The sequence below is a fragment of the Hemitrygon akajei genome, chromosome 25 (assembly GCF_048418815.1).
Source record: "Hemitrygon akajei chromosome 25, sHemAka1.3, whole genome shotgun sequence".
Classification (NCBI taxonomy): Eukaryota; Metazoa; Chordata; class Chondrichthyes; order Myliobatiformes; family Dasyatidae; genus Hemitrygon; species Hemitrygon akajei.
This window is the reverse complement of record NC_133148.1, coordinates 36,488,764-36,513,727: the sequence shown is the minus strand read 5'-3', so window position 1 is coordinate 36,513,727 and position 24,964 is coordinate 36,488,764. Positions and strand designations below refer to the sequence as shown.

At 43.6% G+C, this 24,964-nt stretch overlaps 1 protein-coding gene across 2 annotated transcripts in view; it reads left to right on the top strand.

The window, feature by feature from the left end:
• ptgir (prostaglandin I2 receptor) overlaps positions 1–24,743 on the top strand; it is a 167,644-nt gene extending 142,901 nt beyond the window's left edge. The window contains exon 3 of one of the 2 annotated variants that reach the window (XM_073029326.1): positions 24,513–24,743. In XM_073029326.1, the coding sequence (XP_072885427.1) occupies positions 24,513–24,640 (128 nt within the window). In that variant the 3' untranslated portion in view covers positions 24,641–24,743. Of the gene's footprint in view, positions 1–19,520; positions 19,647–24,512 lie in introns of those variants that run through there. The other variant, XM_073029328.1, reaches the window with a different exon arrangement.
• Positions 24,744–24,964: the final 221 nt, after the last annotated feature.

Below are 24,964 nucleotides of genomic sequence, written 5' to 3'. Positions count from 1 at the left end.
GAGTTTATGGCTAAGCAGGCAGAGGTGTTGTGCATTTATTGTGCAAATATTTCAGTAATATTTAAGTATTCTTGTAAATATGTATATTTTTGATTAAATAATTCATTACAGGATGTATGTAAAAGAACGTGAATGGCACGTCATCACGCCACCACAACACGTGTGTGCACCTCACTCAAAGTAAAAATACAAGGTTTACATGCATCTCTCGAGTTCCCTTGTTCTTTTTTGATTATTTTTATGTTTTGTAGTTCTTTTGTAGCATGCACTCATGTATGTTTCTCAACCGCTCTTGTGGTTGTATGGTCTCTTTAGTGTCTGAACACAAGGATGATGATTAGTCTTTTGTGTGGTTTATGTAGGGTCATCTAATTCTGGCAACATGGCGTCGTGCTTAGACACAGTAGCCTGCCCAAGTCTGGCAAATACTTGTTTCATGCATTTTTCTTATGATTACAAGACCCTGTTGGACATTGATAATACAAAATGCTGTAAGTCCAGTTCCTCCAGATCAGTAGCAGAGGAGCTTGTAGCCTTGGACAGGGCCCTTGTACCGTGGCATTGCCTGTTATAGCCAGGGGAGCAGGCAGTGTGAGAGAGTGCACTGGTATCCAATTTAGATCGAAGGCTGACCCCTGCAGGCTGGATCTCCCATCAATACTGCTCTCCAATGCTCACTCTCCAGATAACAAACTGGACTGCCTTCACCTGCAGCAGACCCAGAGTGAGATTAGGAACTGCTGCGTCCTTGTTCTTGTGGAAACATGGTTCCAGAACGTCTCATGCGCCATCAATCTTCAGGACACGCCACTCAGAGACTTGACCTAATAATATTTTGTGACTGTACTGTGCTTTATTGTAACCATATGTACTGTGCAGTACCGTAGCAATACGTGCCATGTGTGTCTATACCTGCTGCGTTGTGCACCATGGCCCCAGAGGAACAATGTTTCATTTAGCTGCATGGTTTAATGATGCTATACTTCAAATTGAATTTGAACTTGATTCACTGGTGAATGGGGGCTGCTTTTGAGGAGAGAATCACCAGACTGGGTGTGCACTCCACAGCTGGGATGTGACTTTGCTGTGACACTCTCCTCCACCAAGTAGCCAGGACTCAGGAAGAAAGATAAGAAGCAGGACGCATTATTTTCTCATTGTTTACTGCTCACTTTATTAAGGCAGAGCTGCCTGATGTAATTTAGCATGGAATCCTTTTAAGGAACAATTGGATGCAGAGATTGTTTCTGGAGAAGAGCCAAAATATGCATATTTCCTTTGAAAGCTTGGCTCCGTGCTAATGTAGCAAGTACAGCGAGTCTCAAAAACAAATATTGGATGCTTTCACTTCAACCATAATTTCTAGTATGTCTCATCAATAGCGGGAAGAGGAAGGAAAGTGCCAGAAAAGTGTTTCTTAGACTTCTGTGAACATATGTTAAACAAATGTTCTGTTCTTGGACCTGGCATTAGGAAATCTAACTGTGTACCACCAAATATCGAAAGGCCTAGACTTGACGTGCAGAGGATGTTTCCTGTAATGAGGAGAGTCGAGGTCCAGATGGCACAGCCTCGGAATATAAGGATGTCCTTTTAGAATAGAGATGAGGAGGAATTTCTTTAGTCAGAGGTGGTGAATCTGTGGAACCCATTGCCACAGGCAGCTGTGGAAGCCAAGTCATTGGGTATTTTTAAAGCAGAGATTGATAGGTTCTTGACGAGTATAGAAGGTCGTGGAGAGAAAGCAGGGCAATGGAAATGAGTGGGATAATAAATCAGCCATGATGGAATGGTGGAGTAGACTCGATGTCCTAAATCTGCTCCTTTGCTTTATGGTCATCTGGTTTTTATCATGTTAAAGGTGGTGATGAATCAGAATACAGGAGGGAGATTGAAAATTTGTCTGAGTGGTGTAATAGCAACAACCTCTCATTCAATGTCAATAAGACCAAGGAACTGATTGTAGAATTCAGGAGAAAGAAACTGAAGGTCCATGAGCCAGTACTCAACAGGGCTCAGTCAGTTTAAATTCCTGGGTGTCCCTATCTCAGAGGACCTGTCCTGGACCCATCATATAAATATAATTGCAAAAAAAGCACGCCAGCACCTCGACTTCCTCAGGAGTCTACGAAGATTCACCATGTCATCAAAAACCTTGGCAAACTTCTATAGATTTGTGTGGTGGGAAGTGTGCTGACTGGCTGCATAATGGCCTGGTATGGGAACACCAACACCTTTGGGCAGAAAATCCTACAAAAGGTAGTGAATTCAGCCCAGTACATCGTGGGTAACACCCTCCCAACCATTGAGCACACCTACATGAAACATTGCTGTAAAAAAACAGCATCCATCATTAATGATCCTCACCACCCAGGCCATGCTCTTTTCTCACTGCTGCCATCAGGCAGAAGGTACAGGTGCCTTGGGACTCACACCACCAGGTTCAGGAACAATTACTACCCCTCAACCATCAGGCTCTTGAACAAAAAGGTGTAACTGATTAACTACACTCATTCTATTTCTGGTTTTCTCAGAACTGATGGTCACACTTTAAGGACTCCTTGTTATTTCATACTCTCATTATTTGTTACTATTTATTTTGTATTTGCACAGTTTGTTGTTCATTGATCCTGTTTACATATATTTCCATCAATTTTCTAAGTATGCCTGCAGGAAAAAGAATCTCAGGACTGTATGTGGTGACATGCATGTACGCTGAGAATAAATTTTACTTTGAATTTTGAACTTATAATAAGGACAGTTAAGTGATTCTGTGGCCATGAGTTAGACTCCAAAATGGTTTATCTCCAGTTCTAAAAAGCAATGGGGTCTGTCAGGACTTGCCTGCAGATTGGGAGATTGTTTGGGTTAATGGTAACTTAGCAAGGGAAAATAAAGAGATTTGAGATTTGAGCAGGAGCGGCCATTATTGAAGCAGACAGTGTTAGAGTGGTTAGACTTTGGCCCAACAGACTTCAGTGAGGACAGCTGCAGGCTAGAACTTAATCTTAAGAAGTTATAGGCACAACAAGTGTAGGCAGGATGGTAGTTCAGGCAGAAGGTGAAATTTTAGGGTACCGAACAGTCTCCCTGATGACTACAACAGCAGGGAGTATGCCAAACCTTTTCCTGTCTGCAAAGGTCAAGATACTGCAGCTGCATGCTCCAGGAGGTTGAAGACATCATAGATGAGACTTTTACAGAGGTGGTCACACCCAGAGTGCAGGCTTCAGATAGAAGATGTGTGACCAGCTGGAGAAGTGGTCGGTGCAAGGTTCTGCTGTAGCTATGTCCCTCAGCAGAAGCAAATATACCCCTTTGGACACAGCTGGGGGTGGGGAGTGACCTATCAGGGCCCATCAGCAGCAGCCAGACCAGAGGCACTGTGGCTGTTTCTGAGGCTCGACGGGGAAGGGTGCAGTGAGGCAGAGCGACAGTGAGGGGAGACTTGATGGTTAGGCGGATGGGCAGCAAATTCTGTGCCCGCGAAAGAAAAGCCAAGATGGTGTGCTGTCTCCTAGGGGCTATGGTCCAAGATGCCCTTCCCTTGGACAACATCGGTGGCGTGGAGAGGGGAGACTTGTAGCTTGGGCAACTGCTAGTCTTCCACAAAAAAAAACTTGCCCAGGCTTGCGCCCTGGAAACTTTCCAAGGTGCAAATCCATGGTCTATTGAGACTAATGGAGGCCTACATCTACAGGCTTCAGGATGGCTCAGAGTAGCTGTCAAAGCTCCTCAAGAGAGAGGGCGAGCAGTCAAAGTTTGCGGTGCACATTGATACCAGAGAGGGGGAAAAGGTCCTGCACAGTGAGAGTAGGGAGTTAGGGAAGAGGCTGACCTCCAACGTAATAATCTCTGGATTAATCCCAGTACCATGTGCTAGTCACGGCTGGGATAGGGAGATAGTACAGATGAATGAATGGCTGAGGAAGTGGTGTAGGAGGCAGGGTTTCAGATTTCTGGATCATTGGTACCAGCCCTGTGGGGTTCATAACTTGTACAAAAAGGAATGGGTTACACATGATCACGGGGATGTGGGGGCAATATCCTTGTGGGCAGGTTTGCTAGAGCTGTTGGGGAGAGTTTAAATGAAGTGGGCAATGGAATGGAACTGGAGTGATAGGGCTGAGGATGGGGCAGTTGATATACAAGCGCATAGTGGGTCTGTGAGAATGAACAGTCAGATGATGGGGCAAAATTGCAGCCAGCAGGATGAGTTGAAGTGTAACAGGAGTGGGGAGGGGGACAAAATCATAAAGGGTAATGAATACAGTATTATATTTGAATGCACACATTATACAGAATGATCCAGATGATCTCGCAGAGCAGTGAGAGATTGACAGGCATGCAGTTGTGGGAAAAGGTATCTTGTGCTTTATTCATATGTGATGAATAAAATCTTCTTGGGCTTCCAGGCCAGTCCAGGTATCAATTTTAACAGATGTTTCAATGATACACTCTGCCATCTTCATCAGGGATGACGCCCGGATACATCTAGTCCGGTGGTATTTATACCCCCATCGTCCATCACATCTGATTAGTTGTTCCTCAACCAATCAGGTTTCCGCTGTCCCACCTTGTTTGCAATCGCATTCCATTTCTTGCTTAGAGCAAGACCTCTCCTCGTGGGCACACTTAACAAATCTACCGAATAGTAACCATAGCAGGGTCAATGATTGACCGCCAATCTCGACTTTCAACCAGAGTGCTGAAGACAACAAACTGAACAAACGTAAAAAGAAACTAAACAATAAATAAGTAAGCAATAACTACTGAAAGCGTGAGATGAAGGGTCCTCAAAAGTTGAGTCCTTTGGTTGTGGGAACATTTCAATGATGGGGCAAGAGAAGTTGAGTTAAGGAGCCTGATGGTTGAGGGGTAATAACTGTTCCTAAACTTTTCAACCTCCGTTTTAAATCTACACAATGACTTGGCCTCCATAGCCACTCGTGGCAACGAGTTCCACAGGTTCACCACCCTCTGGCTAAAGAAATTCCTTTTCATCTCCATTCTAAAGGATTGCTAGTGAAATTGGAACCTGAACTGAAAGATTGAGGGGTGGATAGAGGTTAGGTCAAGTAAGAAGGTCAGGCATTGAGGGCTAATGGGCTGAAGTATATTTATTTCAATGCAAGGAATATTATTGGTAATTCAGTTGAACTTACAGCCTAAAATAGCACCATTGAATTATGATGTTGTACCCAGAATCAGGTTGAATATCACCAGCACAGGTCATGAAATCTGGTAACTTTGCAACAGCAGTACAATGAATTATGTGATTAAATAGAAAAACATCTGTGAACTACGATATATATATATATATATATAGTTAAATTCAATAAATAGTGAAGGATAGAAATAAAAAAAGTAGTGAGGTAGTGTTCATGGGTTCAATGTCCATTCAGAAATCGGATGGCAGAGGGGAAGAAGCTGTTTCTGAATCACTGAGTGTGTGTCTTCAGGCTCCTGAACCTCCTCCCTGATGGTAGCAATGGGAAGCGGGCAGGTCCTGAGTGATTGGGGTCCTTAATGATGGACGCCGCCTTTTTGAGGCACCGCTGCTTGAAGGTATCCTGGAGACCATGGGGGCTCGCGCCCATGATGGAGCTGACTAATTTTACAACTTACAGAGCCTTAGCTGAGAAAAGGGGAAGACTGACACATCAGCGATTCAGGTTTCAGATTTTTCAGATGTGATGGGGAGGGTGTAAACAAGTTTCGAAAGCTGCATAAATACAAAAGGCTCTGCAGATGCTGAGAAATACTGTTACACCATGGAATACAATCAAAGAAAAGAAGCTGGTGTTACTTAGCACTTTCATGCAAGGGTGTTTATTTAATTTGGCAAAAATCAAACTTGGAAAAATTAGTGAATATAGTAAAAAGAAAACTGCCAAAATTTACTCATAGATAAAGCACGATCAGAAAGCACAATAAGAACTCTACAAGACCATAAGGCCATAAGACAAAGGAGCAGAAGTCGGCCATTTAGCCCATCGAGTCTGCTCTGCTATTTCATCATGAGCTGATCCAATCTCCCCTTTAGTCCCATTCCCCCACCTTCTCACCATAACCTTTGATACCCTGACTACTCAGATACCCATCAATCTCTGCCTTAAATACACCCAATGACTTGGCCTCCGCTGCCGCCCCGTGGCAACAAATTCCATCGATTCATCACCCTCTGGCTAAAAAAATATTTTTGCACCTCTGTTCTGAATGGGCACCCTGCAGTCCTCAAGTCACGTCCTCTCGTACTAGACTCCCCCACTACGGGAAACGACTTTGCCACGTCCACTCTGTCCATGCCTTTCAACATTATACTTTACCCAGTGTGAATTCCTGGCAGCCCCGATCTCCCTCTCCCACTGAGAGTGATCTGTCCAATTTTAGACACCTTTTCTTTGACATCTTTAATGACCCACAAAGTTAACTGAAAACTACACATGAATTAAGATCTGATGCACCCCACAACGTAGCTAGACTCATATTGCAAAATAAACTGAATTATTTATCTTTAATACGAACAATATATACTCATTTACACATCCCCATTACTAAAGAACTGGAATATTTTGCCAGGTATGGAGGGAGAAGATACTGTAAAGCCAACTCGAGCACCTCAGCTTGGTTTCGGACCCATTATGAGAATATAATGGGGAGGACATGGAAGGGCATACACTCAGCACAATGGCAGCAGAATGACAAGACTGTGTGTGTGTGTGTGTGTGTGTGTGTGTGTGTGTGTGTGTGTGTGTGTGTGTGTGTGTGTGTGTGTGTGTGTGTGTGTGTGTGTGTGTGTGTGTGTGTGTGTGTGTGTGTGTGTGTGTGTTTACTGAGCACTTTCCATCACACACTCTCTCTCTCTCACACACACACACACACACACACTAGAAGAACTCAGCGAGTCAGGCAGCATCTGCAGAGAGGAATAGACAACCACGTTTCAGGCAGAGAGCCTTTTCTCAGGGATAATGTCACAGCGGCACTGAGGGTGTCCTGTTGGGCTCATCCACTCAGGCACCTAGTTGTGAGCATGCGATGCTGGCCGTCGGAACTCTTCAACGTTGCCCAGCACAACCCTCGCTGAACTGATTTAATGCAAACAACGCATTTCACTTTCTGCTTCAATCTTTCAACATGCAGGGTAACAAATAAAGCTAATCTTTTTCTAGAATCAGAATCTCAGGACTCACACCACCAGATTCAGGGACAGTTATTACCCCTCAACCATCATACTGTTCAACTATAGGGGATAACACTCAACTTCACTTGCTCCATCTTTGAAATGTTCCCATAACCTATGGACTCACTTTCAAGGACTCTTCATCTCATGTTCTCATTATTTATTGCTTATTTATATTTTCATATGCACGGTTTGCTGTCTTTTGCACTCTGGTTGAACAAAGTTGGACGGTCTTTCATTGATCCTGTTCTGGTTACTATTCTATAGATTTATTGAGTGTGCTCACAAGAAAATAAACCTCGGGGTTAAGTGATATACAGCGTACGTACTGAGATAATAAGTTTACTTTGAACTTTGAACTCTTGACAAAGTTGCCCCTCAGCTCCATCATGGACACTAACCTCCCCAGCATCCAGGACATCTTCAAGGAGCGATGCCTCAATTAAGGCAGCGTCTGTCGTGAAGGACCTCCATCACCCAAAATGTTCCCTTTGCAGCTATTTCCAATCCTGTACTTGGCCGTCTCTGTACCAGATAGTGATGCAGCCGATTAAAATGCTCTCCACAGTTTATACACAAGCAGAAATTCTCAAGCCTTTGGTGACATCAGTATCAGGCTTAATATCAGCAGCTTATGTCATGAAATTTGTTGGTACAGTATGTGTCAGCAGTACAATGCAGTACATAAGAATAAACACTATAAATTATAGTGAGTATATATACAAACTTAAATTAAATAAGCAGTTGCAAAAAGATTAAAACAAGTAGTGTTTGTGGGTTAAATATCCATTCAGGAATTGGATGGCAGAGGGGAAGAAGCTGTTCCTGAATCATTGAGTGTGTCCTAAATGATGACGCTACCTGTTTGAAGCTTTGCTCCTTGAAGATGTCCTGGACGCTGGGGAGGCCAGTGCTCAGGGTGGAGCTTTACCTTCCTGAGTGGATGAGCCCACCAGGACGCACGCTCTAAGTGCCTCTGTTGACATTCTCCCTGATCGAGGGGTCTTGGCCCAAAATGACTAGGGACAGTTTGTTCCTCTCCGTAGACGCTGCCTGACTTGTTGAGTTCCTCCAGCATTTTGTGTGTGTTTCTCTGGATTTACAGCATCTGCAGAATCTCTTGTGTTTATGCAACTTCTCTGACCCTTTTTTGTTGCTTTTTATCACCACTGAATCATCTGAATCCTGGGCTGAGATGTCAGTCCTGCCCTTTTGTTTTCAATCAAGGCTCTGTAAAGGCTACCATACCATACGTCTACAGTACTGTGCAAAAGCCTTAAGCACATATATATAGCTAGGGTGCCTCAGACTTTGCACAATACTGTAGACATACTGCAACAAAAAACTAATTTCACAACGTATGTGAATGTTGATAAACCTGATTCTGATGTGGGTCTCTATTGTGGACTGAGAGTGGGAAGGGGGCAGGGAGAGGGGAATCATGGGTGGGGAAAAGGGGAAGGGAGAGGGGAGGGAGCGGGAAGCACCCGAGAGACATTCTGAAATCATCAAAACACCAATTGTTTGGAATCAAATGAACTTGCCTGGTGTCTTAGCGCTGACTGGGTCTTCACCTTCACCACCCGCCCTCCCCCCCCCCACCACTGGCACTCCTTATCTGCCACCTGTCCCACACCCCTCCCGTGGTGCTCCTTCCTCGCCAGTACCAACATCCTTTGCTCCTGGCAGACTTACAAACTTACTTTGTGCTCCACATTGACAAATACAGCACTGTGCAAAAGTCTTAGCCATCCCAGCAATATATATGTATATGCGAGGCTAAAGATTTTGCACAACACTGTATGCACTATTCTAGGCCAAAAGTTCAAACTGTAATACTCTTTGCATTAAAATAAATACCCTTCAGCCCACCAGCCTCACCATGACTACTACTCCTTGCAGCCTGACAGAATCTGACTTAATATCATTGGGAATTATTGTAAAATTTGTTGTTTTTGCGGCAGCAGTACATCGCAATATAACCATATAACAATTACAGCATGGAAACAGGCCATCTCGGCCCTTCTAGTCCATGCCGAACACTTACTCTCACCTAGTGCCACTGACCTGCACTCAGCCCATAACCCTCCATTCCTTTCCTGTCCATATACCTATCCAATTTTTTAAAAATGACAAAATCGAACCTGCCTCTACCACTTCTACTGGAAGCTCGTTCCACACAGCTACCACTCTCTGAGTAAAGAAGTTCCCCCTCGTGTTACCCCTAAACTTTTGCCCCCTCTCAACTCCTGTCTCTTGTTTGAATCTCCCCTACTCTCAATGGAAAAAGCCCATCCACGTCAACTCTATCTATCCCCCTCATAATTTTAAATACCTCTATCAAGTCCCCCCCAACCTTCTATGCTCCAAAGAATAAAGACCTAACTTGTTCATCCTTTCTCTGTAACTTATATGTAATAATAAAAACTGTAAATTACAGTTAACTGTAAATTATAGTTAACTAAATTAGTCATACAAAAAAAGTAAGATAGTGTTCTTGCGTTCAATCTCCATCAGATTCCTGAATATGTTTCTGAACATGTGTGTGTGTGTGTGTGTGTGTGCCCGCACGCGCACCTAAGACTTTTGCACAGTACTGTGTATATACATAACTGCATATATATATATAAAAGTCTTAGGTGCACACACACACACACACACACACACACATATATATGGTCAGATACATATTCAGGAATCTGATGGACATTGAACGCAAGAACACTGTCTTACTTTTTTTGTACAACTAATTTAGTTAACTATAATATATATGCCGTAATTTACAGTTTTTATTGTTACATATAAGTTACAGAGAAAGGTTGAACAAGTTAGGTCTTTATCCTTTGGAGTGTAGAAGGCTGAGGGGGGACTTGATTGAGGTATTTAAAATAGAGGTATATATATATATTTACTATTATTTGTTTCTTTTTGTATTTCCCAGTTTGTCTTCTTTTGCACATCGCCTGCTTGTCAGTCTTTGTGCGTAGTTTTTCATAGATCCTGTTGCCTTTCTTTGTTCTACTGTGAATGCCTGCAAGTAATTGAATCTCAGGGTGGTGAGTGTACAGTGCCGTATGTGCATACTGACCATGAATTGACATCGAGCTTTGAAAATTGGGGAATCACAGCGGATGGAGTTAAAAACATCCTACACCCATTCTGGAAGTACTCAGAGCACTTTGAGGCTATTTAAGTCCACTGTTGTCACGTCGGAAATGTGGCAGCCAATGTGTGCACGGAGAGCTCTCACAGACACAGTAAAATGCATCCGAGAAGTTTCTCATGATTAATGCAAGGGATGAGGTAACTCGTTTATGCAGAGTCTGCTGTCACAAACAGCAGGAGGATAATGACCCAAAATAAAAGTGTAAGTGATGAGCAACACGGATAAAATGCTGGAGGAACTCAGCAGGTCAGGCAGCATCTATGGAGACGAGTAAACAGCCGTTCTTCCACTCTGAGACTCCTCAGTAGATACTGCCCGCCTTGCTGAGTTTCTCCAGCATCTAGTGTGTGTGTGTTCCTCTAGATTTTGAGCATCTATTATGTTTAAATTATTCCTGATGGTGGGATAGACCACCCAGATCTTTCTGCAGAAGTCCCAATCATCGACAATGACGTGGGCCAGTTGGGCAAGATGTCCTATCTCTGGGCTGAGCACTTTGTTCCGAAAAGCCCACACCAATGCAAGTGGAGCTCACCGCTGTGGCGGGAGCTCGATGGTGAGACAGGGGACCTGCTGAGATGTTGAGGTGAGGTGATGGACAGCAGCTTTTGATGAAAGCTTGCAATTGCTTGCTCAGTGGGTGATGGGGCGGGGGGGGGCTGGTGCTTTATGTTGGAACAAGTGGGGAGAGGGGGAAAGACGATGAGGAGTGATGATTTGTTGCTGCTTGTCTGTGGGAGGGGGAGAGGGTCTTTGTAGTTCTCAATTTTTTCTGGCATTCCTTTTTTTCTCTCTGTTTTATGGATGTCTGTCAGGATTTCGGATTGTATACTGTTTACATTCTCTGACAATAAATTGAACCATTTGACCCATTGAACTACTGACTTACGGAAGTGAAAATCTCTTGCTTAAACAATATTGGTGAGGACACCTATTAGGCCACAGTCTCCAGAGAATTTTGGCTCTGCTCCTCATTGTAAAGCTCAAAGTTCGAAGTAAAGTTGTTATCAAAGTACATATATGTCACCATATACAATGTTGAGATTGATTTACTTGTGGGCGTACTCAATAAATTTATACATTAATAACTATAGCAGAATCAATGAAAGACTGCACAAAGTTGGGTGTTCAATCGGAGTGCAAAAGACAACAAGCTGCAAACACAAAAAAAAGGAATAAATACGAGGGGTGATTGATAAGCCCATGGCCTAAGGTAGAAGGAGATGAGTTATACAGTTCTCGTTACGTGCATGTGCAGTTCAACTCTTTGAGTGATTATGCAGAAAGTTTGAAGTTAATAGCTCATCAGGGGTGATTGATAAGGTCGTGGCCTAAGGTGGAAGGAATTGAGTTCAATCACCAATGCTGTGGACACTTTCTGGAGGTCCAGGATCCGTATGCTCCATGCCTGCTGGACTAAGTGTGTAAATGTAGGAGGGGACTATGTTGCAAAATAAATGTACTAGGTTTGCTAAAATTGACTCCTTCTACCTTAGGCCACGAACTTATCAATCGCCCCTCGTAGTAGTAGTAGTAATAATAATAATAAATAAATAAGCAATAAATGAAGAGTCCTTGAAAGCAGGTCCATTGGTTATGGAAATATATCAAGTGAAGTTGAGTGAAGTTGTTCCCTTTGGTTCAGGAACTTGACGGCTGAAGGTAATATCCTGTTCCTGAACCTGGTGGTGTGAGTCCTGAGGCTCCTGTACCTCCTTCCCGATGGAATCAGTTCAGAGTTGAGGTTATCCTCACTGGTTCAGGAACTTGACGGCTGAGAGGTAATAACCTGTTCCTGAACCTGGTGGTGTGAGTCCTGAGGCTCCTGTACCTCCTTCCCGATGGAATCAGTTCAGAGTTGAGGTTATCCTCACTGGTTCAGGAACTTGATGGCTGAGAGGTAATAACCTGTTCCTGAACCTGGTGGTGTGAGTCCTGAGGCTCCCGTACCTGATGGCAGCAGCGTGTCCTGGGTGGTGGGGGGCGTGATGATGGATGCTGCTTTCCTGCGGCAACGTTTCATGTAGATATGCTCAGTGGCGGGGAGGGCTGTATCCACTACCTTTTTGTAGCATCTTCAGTTCAAGGGTATTGGTGTTTGTATACAAGGCTGTGATGCGGCCAATTAACACACTCTCCAATGCGCATCTATAGAAGTTTGTCAAAGTTTTAAATGTCATGGTGAATCTCCACAATCTCCTAAGAAAGTAGAGCTGCTGCCCTGCTTTCTTCAGAATTGCACTTAGCTGCTGGGCCCAGGGCAGGTCTTTTGAAATAAATTTAAAGTGGCTCACCACCTCTGACGAGGACTGGCTCATGGTCCTCCGGTTTCCTCTTCCTGAAGTCGACAATCAGCTCCTTGGTCTTACTGACATTGTTATGGCACCACTGAGCCAGATTTTTAATCTCCTTCCTATATGCTGATTCGTCACCGGCTTTGACTCAACTAATCCCAGGGAAGTTGTGAAGGGTGAACGATGATTAACATTCTATTGAAACTCAAAAGGGAATCTGAAGGGGCCACTTTCTAGACGATGGCGGAAGGGAGCAGTTAGGAGCACGTCTTGTTTTGTTTTTATTTTATTTAGAGATACAGCACAGAAACAGCCCCTGCTGGCCCAACAGAACCACGCCATCCAGCTTCCATCATGTCACCACTTAATCTACTAATCGCCTTTGGAATGTGGGAGGAAACTAGACCACACAGAGTACACCGAGGCAGCCTACAGGGAAGAAGTCATCACCCTGACACAGTGGTGTCAAGAAAACAACTTCTCCCTCAATGTGGCAAAAACAAAGGAGCTGGTTGTGGACTACAGGAGAAATGGAGACAGACTAACCCCTATTGACATCAATGGACCTGGGATTGGGAGGGTGAACGGCTTTAAGTTCCTCGGCATAAATATCACTGAGGATCTCGCGTGGTCTGTACATAAAGGCTGTGGTGAAAAAGGCACAACAGCGCCTCTTTCACCTCAAACAGTTGAAGAAGTTGGTATGGGCCCCCAGATCCTAAGAACATTCTACAAGGACGCAGTTGAAAGCATCCTGATTGGCTGGTATGGGAACTGTACTTCCCTCAATCACAGGACTCTGCAGAGAGTGGTGCGGACAGCCCAGTACATCTATAAATGTGAACTTCCCACTAGAGGACACTTACAAAGACAAGTGTGTAAAAAGGATCATTGGAGACCTGAGTCACTCCAACCACAAACTGTTCCAGCTGCTACCATCTGGGAAACGGTACCGCAGCATAAAAGCCAGGACCAACAGGCTCCGGGACAGCTTCTTCCACCAGGCCATCAGACTGATTATTAATTCATGCTGATACAATTGTATAATTGTATTTCTATGTTATATTGAATGTCCTGTTGTACATACTATTTATAAATTACTATAAATTGCATATTGAACATTTAGACAGAGACGTAATGTAAAGATTTTTACTCCTCATGTCTATAAAGGATGTAAGAAATCTATTGCCATGATGAGGCCAAACTCAGGTTGGAGGAGCAACACCTCATATACCATCTGGGTAGTCTCCAGCCCCTTGGTATAAACATCAAATTCTCCAACTTCCGGTAATTCCCTCCCTCTCCCTTCCCCCATCCCAGTTTCACTCTGCCTCCTCTTCCAGCTGCCTATCACCTCTCTCATGATTCTGCCTTCTTCTACTACCCATAGTGCTTTCCCCTGACATTCCTTCTTCACTTCTCCGGCCTATCCCCTCCCTGCTTCCCCTCCCCCACCCCTTGATCTTTCCTCTAATTGGTTTTCCACCCTCTCCCCCCCCCCCACCTTCTTTATAGGGCCCCTGCCCCCTCCTTCTTCAGTCCTGACGAAGGGACTCGGCCCAAAACGTTGACTGCTCGTTTCAACGGATGCTGCCCGACCTGCTGAGTTCCTCCAGCTTGTTTGTACGCGTACAATGTCAACCTCGTTGACCCTGAGCAACACACAAAATGCTGGAGGAACTCAGAAAGTCAGGCAGCATCTGTGGAGAGGGAATAAGCAGCCACCCTTTCAGGCCGAGACCCTTCATCAGTCCTAATCTGCCGAGTTCCACTCTTGCATGGCCTGGATTTGCGACATCTGCAGCATATCTTCTGGTATTGACCTAGTGGGTTACTGGAAGACACAGAGCCTGACTGGAAACAACGCAAAGCAAAGAATAGATCAGCTGTCAAGACGGAAGCAGAGAGATATTTTCAAATGTGAAAGCAGTAGTGATAATGGAACTAATATGACAGCTGTTTCAGAGAACTAGCAGGGACGTAAGGTAATGGGGAGCAGAGCAAGCCAAAGGTCTGTTAGAGATCATTCTTCCACACAACGAGCTGTTAAACAGATACCTAAAAGGAAGTTGGAAACAGATTCAAAAATAACTTTCAAGAAGAATATAGATAAATATTTCAAGGGGAAAAACTGCAGAGGGACGTAGACACGAGAGATTCTGCAGATGCCGGAAATCCAGAGTGACTCACAGCATCTGTGGAGGGGAATTAAGAGTCAATGGAACGGGTCAAGGCCCTTCATCAGGTCTCTTGATGAAGCAACTTGGCCAAAAAGGTTGGCTCTTTATTCCTCTCTGTAGATGCTGTCTGACCTGCTGAGCTCCTCCAGTATTTTGGGTGTGTTACTCTGTACAGCACTGTGCAGGAGACTTCAACACCCTAGATTTTTTTTAATATGTTTTCAGATGGAATGTCCTCCACAGAGCCCTGCCTTCAACACATTCGAGGTTGTATGGGAATACCTGGTGAGGCAGAAGTAAGCAAGATAGCCAAAGTCCGCAGAAAAACTGTGGCAGGCTCTCCAAGATGCTTGGAGCAACCTACCAGCAGATTTTCTTGTAAAACTACAGGAAGCGTACCTAAGAGAATTGATGCAGTTTTAACGGCAAAGGGTTAAATATTGATTAGATCTACTTTACTTCTTTTTATAATTTTTTTTGATATTTAGAAACTTTTATTTCCATTCAGACCCCGGAGGATAATATAAGCCGGCACTCAGAGGAGACAATACCCTCAACTGCGCACTGATGATGGCTTCACGGTTGGAGCCGAAATGCCGTAAAAAATTTCCCAAGCTTGGCGATCAACCAAGCTTATAAATATCCAAGCATAGATACCAATCTTCCACAATATTTTAAACCTTTCATTTCAATTATTTTTGGAATAATTACAGATAATTACAGATTTTTTTTACGTGTGCCTCAGACTTTTGGACAGTACTGAGGCTGTGTAGAGAGTCCAGAGAATTTCTCAGCCCTGCTTTTGGCTGACTGAGGAAAAGAGATTTCAAAGATTATGACCACTGGCACAGAACTCGTGGTCTACTGGACAGCAGCGATTCCCACCCTCCACCGTCCTGCTGAAACCAGGGCTACTTATAGTCGGTGTCTCAAGGGACTTTAGAGATGGCACAAAAATGATTCCTGCCCAACCTGCAAAGTACAGGAAGAAAAAGTAAATTGACAGGTCCCTGGCCAAAAGCCCCAAGTGCTCACACTCAGATGAGCTCCAGGGAACAGACCACCTCGCTCACACACTTGAGGACAGGCTCTTGAAATAAACACTGTCATAACAGGTTATCAGGTAGACGGAGGAAAAGATTCAAGGACTTACTCTAAAGCCTTCGTGAAAAGATACAGAACCCACTCTACTTGAGAGTCCCTGCAGAAGGAACATTAGGGATTATGTTGAGAGCCTCAAGTCCATGTATGAACAAGACACAGAAACCTCTGTGTAAACAGCAGAGGAACACACGGTATAACAAAATGCTCAAAGTTCAAAAAGCTCAAAGTACGTATACGTCACCATACACGACCCTGAGAACGATTTACTTGTGGGCATACTCATGAAAGACCCACACAAAGTTGGGTGTTCAATCAGTGTGCAAAAGGCAGCAAACTGCAAATACAATAAATAAATAAAAAATAAACATAAATAAATAAGCAATAAATATTGAGAACATGAGATGAAGAGTACTTGAAAGTGAGCCCATTGGTTATGGAAACAGTTCAATGATGGAGCAAGTGAAATTGAGTGAAGTTATTCCCTTTGGTTCAAGAGTCTGATGGTTGAGGGGTAGCAACTCTTCCTGAGCCTGGTGGTGCGAGTCCTGAGGCTCCTGAACCTTCTACCTGATGGCAGCAGTGAGAAGAAAGCACGGCCTGGGTGGTGAGGATCTCTGATGATGGATGCTGCTTTCCTACAACGGTGCTTCATGTAGATGTGTTCAATGGTGGGGAGGGCTTTACCTGTGATGGACTGGGCTGTAGCCACTATTTTTGTAGGATTTTCCTTTCAAGGGTATTGGTGTTTCCATAGTAGACTATGACGCAGCCAATCATTGTGCCCTCCACCAGACATCTGTAGAAGTTTGGCAGTTTTAGATGTCATGCTGAAACTCTGCAAACTCCTAAGGAAGTGTAGGTGCTAAAATGCTTTTATCATAATTGCTGGGCCCATGACAGGTCCTCCAATATAATAACACGGAGGAATTTAAAGTTTCTGACCGTCTCTGCCTACCTGCCTTATCAAGAATTTCCTCAATGGAAAGGCTTGTGGTCTGCACACTGAGCTCAACACTTCTGATATGAGTTTCTATCGTGAACTGAGAGTGGAAGGGGACAGGGAGAGGGGAATCATGGTTGGGAAAAGGGGAAGAGAGAGGGGAGGGAGTGGAAAGCACTGGAGGGACGTTCTGTAATGATCGATAAACCAATTGTTTTGGAAGCAAATGACTTTGCTTGGTGTCTCAGGGCTGAGTGTGTCCGGGTGTGGCACCCACGGCATCTCCCTCTCCCCCCCCCCCATCCCTGCCCGCAGCACTCCTCCTCTGCCACCTATCCCACACCCTTCCCACGGCGCTCCACCCTCGCCATTTCCAACATCCTTTGCTCCCACCAGATTTACAAACTCACTCTCCACGCTACATTGACAAATACAGTACTGTGCAAATACCAATAAATAACGATATACGTATGTGTCCCTAAGACTTTTGCACAGCACTGTATGTATGACACTGTTCTACAGTTTATTTATTTGTTTGTTTATTTATCTTCCTGTTTACTTATTTATTTTTATTTCTTTTGCATATTAGTTTTTTTTGTCATCAACCTTCACTAACCTTCATGAACCCTGCTATATTCCTTTATTTTCCTGTAAATACCCACAAGATAATAAATCTCAGCAGAGTGATTATGGTGATACATTTGTACTTTGGTAATAAGTTTACTTTGACTTTGGCTAACGTGATTAACAAATTGTAATTTATGGGATTTTACTGACATGAAAAGATGGATCATTGAAACATCCCCTTCAGCTCACGTTGATCTTCAAACACACGTTGGTGCTGTATTTTCTCTAAACGTAGATCATAAGCAGTTACAGCACATGAATGGGCCTTGCAGCCATTCTAGTCAGTGCTGAACTATTATTTGCCTAGTTTCATTGACCCATATCCCTCCGATCCATATACATTTCCAAACATTTCTTAAGCTATGAAAACAAACCTACATTCACCAGTTCACCAAGTCGCTCTTTCCAGCCTCTCACCAACTTCTGAGTGAAGTTCCTCTTAAACACTTCACCTTTCACCCAGCCTCAGTGGAAAAACTCTGCCTGTCTATACCTCTCACAATTTTATATACCTCTATCAGTCTCCCCTCATTTTCCTATACTCCAGAGAGTTAGGTCCAACCTTATTCAATCTTTTCCTTTAACACAGGTCCTTAAGTCCTGGCAACATCCTTGTAAATTTTCCTCTGTACGTTTTCAGTCTTAATGATATCTGTCCTGTAGGTAGGTGACATTCTCATCAATTCTCCCCAATTCTGCAACTCAGCTACTCTCTATGGGCAATTTACAGTGCACAATTAGACTACCAACTCACACAAAACACTGTCGTAGGAAAGCAGCATCCACCATTTGGGATCCCCACCTTCTCCTTGTTGCCATCAGGTAGAAGGTACAACAGCCTCATAAATCATACCACCAAGTTCATGAACAGTTACCACCCCTCAACAATCAGGCTCCCAAACAAAAGGGCATAACTGCACTCACTTGTCTGTCCATTGAGATGTTCCCTTAACTAATGATTTCACTTTAAGGGCTCTTTATCTCATTATCTCATGCTCTCATTTATTGCTATTTCCTTCTGTTTGCATTTGCACAGTTTGTTGTCTTCTGCACTCTGGTTGATCTTTCATTAATCCTGTTTACAGTTACTATTCTATAGATCTGCTGAGTATGCCCAAAGAAAAATTATTGTCAGGGTTGTATAGGGTGACATATATGTATTTTGATAATAAAATTTACTTCGACCTTTGAACATGTTTTTAGGATGTGGAGAGGAGCCAGATTGCCCAGAATTCTCCAGTTCTCCCTGTGGTCACAAGGGAGAAGATGCAAATTCCATGTCAATAACACCCAAGGTCTAGAATGAGCCCATCACTTTGGCACTGAGAAATCAGTGGCTCTACTAGCCGTGCCACTGTTCATAAGATGACTTTGCACTTCAGAAGTAACTCATCTCACTTTCACATTGACTTTCAGATGGAGACGCAAACCTTACGCTCCAAACAGGTCCGGAATTGTTGGAATCCTCCGCGCCACAAAGTGGTGAGAAAGGAGACCTTTAGTATACTCAGGTCTGGACAGCCGGAATGCTTGACTTTTAGGGAGTCAGGAATGAAGGGAAAAAGTAAGGTCTGGTGAACACTTTTAGTTTTAGTCTTTGCATATTCAACAAGCACAAATAGTTTGCCGAAAAACGTTTCGATACAATGAATTTATTACAAGATGACTGATGAAATTAGGTAACAATAGTATTCTATGAGAAGTTTTGATAAGTACATGGATGGGAATGGTATGGAGAACTCAGGTCCAGGGGCAGGGACTGGATGGGCCGAAGGGCTTGTTTCTATGCTGTAGTGCTCTATGATGCAGGGGCTCTATCTACATTATATAAACTATATTAGTTACAGTGTGATGTTGAAACCCGTTTAAATCCGTGCACTCTTTCAATCTCATTGATAGCTTTCCCCCAGGTAGGTGACCAGCACAGCACACAATACTCCAAATTAGGCCTCACCAATGACCACCATAATGTCTTATAGTCTCATGGGCTTATCTTGTGACTTACTATCTTTTCATCCTGTAGGCAAACCATGAGACCGAGTTATTCCCCTTCTGGTATCACATCAAGAAACACGAACAATGAACACCTGTCTGCTGCGGCTCGTCTCAATGATTCCCAGGTAGAGAGACACAGGAAGAGAAACGCAATCACAGGACACAGAGTGGGCGTCTCAGCAGACTCTGGGGGAAGCAAGAAACTATCCTAACGGTGTCAGGGTAGACATTGCCGAGGTGCGTCCATTGGAAGAAGGGTTACGGGACAGCAGGGCAAGGATTAGGGTAACGTCCAAGCAAGGATAGTGTGTAGTCAACCCTGGCAAGAAAGGCTAATGAAGAAAGGTCTTTGAAGAGCATACCTTCACTTTTTGTTGGTGAGGTGGAGATACAACCCTGCCAAAGGAGGTGTAAGGTGCTCCTTCCCTCCGCTAGCCTGCAGCTCACCCTTGGGCAAGGTGTATCACCTGTTTAGACCCAGATCAGGGTCACATGAAGCCACGGGAGCGGTGGTGGATGGTCATATGAGCAACTGGTGCAGATCACAAGTCCTGTGCGACCACTGACGCCTGGCAGACAATCTCTGAAGAGTATTGATAATGGCTGGGGTCACCCGTCTGGTCAAGACACTGCCCAGAAGAAGGCAGTGGCAAAGCACTTCTGTAGAGGAATTTTTCAAGAACAATCATGGTCATGGAAAGGCCATGATCACCCATGTCGTACGATGCGGCACATAATGAACAAATCTTCCCCTTGCACAGCTTGGGTCTGGAACCAGTTGGAATATAGAGACAAAATAAAGATGTAACCAAAGGATGCAAGACACACAACAACAAGGAGGTGATTACTTTACTAACTTCAATTGACTTTTAACTACTGATGATTATCGACTGCAGGAGAACTCGCACCACTCACATCTTTACCTCGGGAAACTGTGAGCAGTTTCAAACTCCTGGAAGTGTACATCTTGCCCAACCTCTCAGGGTCCTAGAACACATTCTGCACAATAAGGAAAACTCAGCAATGCCCCTACTTTTTGAGGAGTCAAAGTCGAAGTCCTGTCCCGAGCCTTTGTGGCTCCTCAGGCCGGTGCTTATGCCGGTTTCCGTGGCGTGAAGCGACTGAGAGTACGAAACTCCCCCCCCCCCCCCCCCCCCCGGATAGGACGCCAGTCTATCGCGAGGTTAACCCCCAGCATTTTGCCGGTACCCATTTTCAGCTGGATGGACTGGAGCATTGTGTGGTTAAGTGCCTTGCTCAAGAACACACACTGCCTCGGTTGGGCTCGAACTCACGACCTTCAGGTCGCTAGTCAAACACCCTAACCACTTGGCCACACGCCACACATTTTTTGAAGAGACTGAAGATTACGCACATCTATATTCATGTCATTCTACAGACCTCCTAAGAAGTTACATTACTGCGTGGTATGGAAATGGAACTGTGGCAGATAGGAAGTCAAAACTGCCCATTGCATCACCAGCCTCCTACCATCAAAGGCATATATACAGAAAGGTGCTGGATGAAGCTGCAGAAGATTGTAAATCTAGTCAGCTCCATCTTGGGCACTAGCCTACAAAGTACCCAGAACATCTTTAGGGAACGGTGTCTCACAAAGGCAGCGTCCATTAAAGGACCTCCTAATACACAGTTTTTCTCTTTTTGCACATTTTTATAATGTATTCAATATACGTAACTGATTTACTTGTTTATTTATTTTTGTTTTATTTTTTTTTCTCTCTCTCTCTGCTAAATTATAATTTTGCATTGAACTGCTGCTAATTTAACAGATTTCATGTCACGTGCTGGTGATAATAAACCTAATTCTGAGAGACTGCAACATCATGAAGGATCCCACCCACTCTGGTCATGGTCTGTTTGTCCCACTCTCTGCAGGGAGGAGGCTATGTAGCATCCAAGCCAGCACCACCAGACTCAAAACCAGTTACTTTCATCAAGCAATAAGGCTGATCAACACTTCCACCCATGAACTCACCTCTCCACACCCCCAACCACCACTACTTTATCATTTCCTGTCGGTCACCTTATGTACGGAAGCTCCAGTGCCTTGTGTCACTTTATGGACATACAATCAAACTATGTATATAAGCTATCTTATGTATTTATATTTATTGTGTTCTTTATCTTGTTAAGTTTTTTTGTGCAGCATTGAAGCCAAAGTAACAATTATTTAATTCTCTTTTACACTTGTGTACTGGAAATGGGAAATGACATGAAACAATCTTGAATCTTATAATGTGAATGGTGATTGATCCTGAAAGTAAGGGATTTGAACACAGACTGTTATGTTTGGTAACCCTACAACTTAAAAACTAATTGCAAGAAAAATATGGGAGTCCAGGAGAGTGCGTCTTAGTTTGTACTTCAAGTGAAACGTACGCATATGACGTGGTGGTGTGATGACATATGCCATTTACGTACTTTTACAGATAACCTACCATGCATTATGCAATCAACAAATGATGCTTAATCAAACAATATATTTAGAATATTACTCCAATATTAGTGAAATATTAAATATGCAACACTCCTCGCTGCTTAGCTATAAATTCCAACTCAATATGGAATGCATCTCACCTATATACACAATAGACGATATATACAACACAAACACCTTATCAAATGATATACACAAGGAAGTCTACAGGTGCTGGAAATACAAAGCAAAATGATTGAGGCACTCAGCAGGTCAGGCAGCATCTATGGAAATGAAATAAACAGTCGACATTTTGGGCCAAGACCTTTCTTCAGGACTGGAAAGGATGGGGGAAGATGCCAGAATAAAAAGGTGGTGGGAGGGGAAAGAGGCTAGCTGGAAGATGAGAGGTGAAGACAGGAGGGTGGGAAAGGTCCAGGGCTAGAGAAGAAGGAATCTGAGAAAAGAGGGAAATGGACCATAGGAGAAAGGGAAGAAGGAGGACACAGGGGAAAGTAAAGGGTAGGGGAGAAGAAGCAAAAGGAAGGGGGTGGAATTTGTTTATAGGAAGGAGAAATCAATATTCATCCCATCAGGTTGAAGAGAACCAAATGGCCACTATCGGTAAGTGCTTATCAATTCTGTATTAAGCCCACCAAGACATTAAGAGCTGAGATACCTCCTATTGTGTGACATAGTTTTCATTTAAAATTTGTTCCAATGTCCATTAGTTATTAAGAAGAAAGAAGAACTGTCCTAATACTGGCCACTAATCAATTTTTGAAACTTGATACTATTATTATTGGAATCCAAGCCTGCCTTTGACAAGCCAATCTACAATCTTTATTTCTGGCATAAAAGAGAGTAGGATGCTTTATGTGCTCTAATCAGTTAAAGGACTCTTCAAGCACACACTCTCAACTTCTGTCAAAAAGTCAAGAAAATATAATCTTGGGATTATAAACATTTGTAAAATCTCTAACTTCATGCCAAGATCTATCCTTGATCCATGCTTTCATCTCACCATCTAGTTTCTTTACCAGTTAAGGAATTTGTGAATGAAAGACCAGTGATTAAGATGTCATTGACAAATCCTCAGTTGGCTCTCAATGCTCATGAAGCTGGCCAACAGACTCATAACTTGTCCCCGTCAACTGACGGGAATGATCTCCCCTTCTTTTCTCCATGACCACCTTCCCTCATCCCACCCTGAGCTCCCCACCCCAGCTCACCAGAAGATCCTGGTGAGGGAATAATGGAATCTGAAATTAGAGTGGTGGAAATCTGCTAAATTCACTCACTGTATCACCAAACAAATTGGTCCCACCTGCAGATGTTGGGCAAGACAGCCAGCGTTCCCTCCCAACACTATCATGTGGAATTATTTTAGGGTCTAAATTACTGGAATCTTTAATTTAGAACATACGGCCTGAAGACTTATCTACCTTAATGTTCTTTATCAAACATAGCACTTCCTCCTCCTAAACAAGATGAGGTTGCTAAACAAGATAAGAGCGCAGGGCATTACAGGAATATGGATAGAAGATTGGCTGACTGGAGGCTGATGTATGGCAATAAGCAATTTTGAATTTTCAAATGTATCCCTGTTCCTTCATCATTGTTCTCCAAAGCACTGACATCCCCAATGCATCTCCACTGTAGGACCAGCACTCACAAAATTCAGGAGGAACTCAGCAGGCCTGGCAGTATCTATGGAAAAGAAGTGCAGTCAGCATTTCGGGCCGAAGTCCTTCGGCGGGACTGGAGAAAAAGTGCTGAGGAGTAGGTTTAAGGGGGGGGGGGGTGGGAGAGAAACACAAAATTATAGGGGAAACCTGGAGAGAGGGATGAAGTAAAGAGCTGGGAAGTTGATTAGTGAAAGAGACAGAAGGCCATGGAACAAAGGAAATGGGAGGGGAGCACCAGAGGGAGGCAATAAAAAGGCAAGGAGATAAGTTGAGAGAGGGAAGAGGGGATGGGAAATGTTGAAGGAGGGATGTTGGGGGGCATTACTTGAAGGTTGAGAAATCAATGTTCATGCCATCAGGTTGGAGGCCACACAAACAGACCATAAAGTGTTCCTCCAACCTAAGTGTGGCCTCATCACAACAGTGGGGGAGGCCATGGAAGGACATATTGGAATGGGAATGGGAAGTGGAATGAAAATGGGTAGCCAGTAGGAGATTCCGCTTGTTCCAGTGCTGGACGCGGAGGCTGGAGGGATGGTAGGTAGACTTCCATGTGAGGCGACACTTCACCTGTAAGTCTGTTGGGGTAATTTACTGTGTTTTAGTTACCTATATTTTTTTAATTCAATTCATAATTCAAGTCAGAATAACTGATGTCAAGTTTAAGGTAGGCATTTTTGTTGGTCCACAAAACAACTGGGTCATCAATATCAGGCAATTCGAAGAACTTCTAGTGGGACGGGAGAAAATCGCATGGAAGGCATTCAAGGGTGTTGTTGAAAATTTCCTTGGCAACTGCAGAGCACCAAACCACTGGTTGACAACATGCTTCAAGCATACAAAACCATGAAGTGCAACATGTCACTAAAGATTCATTTTCTGCATTTCCATTTAGACTTCTCCCCTGCAAATCTTGGCGCTATCAGTGACGAGCATGGTGAAAGGTTTCACCAGGACATTGCGGTCATGGACAAATGGTATCAGGGCAACTGGAATCCATCAATGCTGGCTGATTCTTGTTGAACACTTTAACAAGAAGCCTCAGACACCGAGTCCAAATGCAAACCGTCAACAAAATACTTTTAGCTTAGTTGAACTATTGCAAAGCATCAGCATCATTATGCAATTAAACACTTAATATTCAATAAAAGTCTATTTCTTGTTTCTCCAAATTCCTATGTGTTACAAGCAGTCTAAAATTATGTTTGTGCTCAGTTTCAAGCAGCCTGTCATAAACAAAAAAAATGCTGAGGAAGCAACACTTTCAAAAAATATTTGTTGTCCGGTGTAGTTCTCTACCTCATCAGATTCTGTTTCTACTTTAGATGTAAATGTTATTGCCATGTC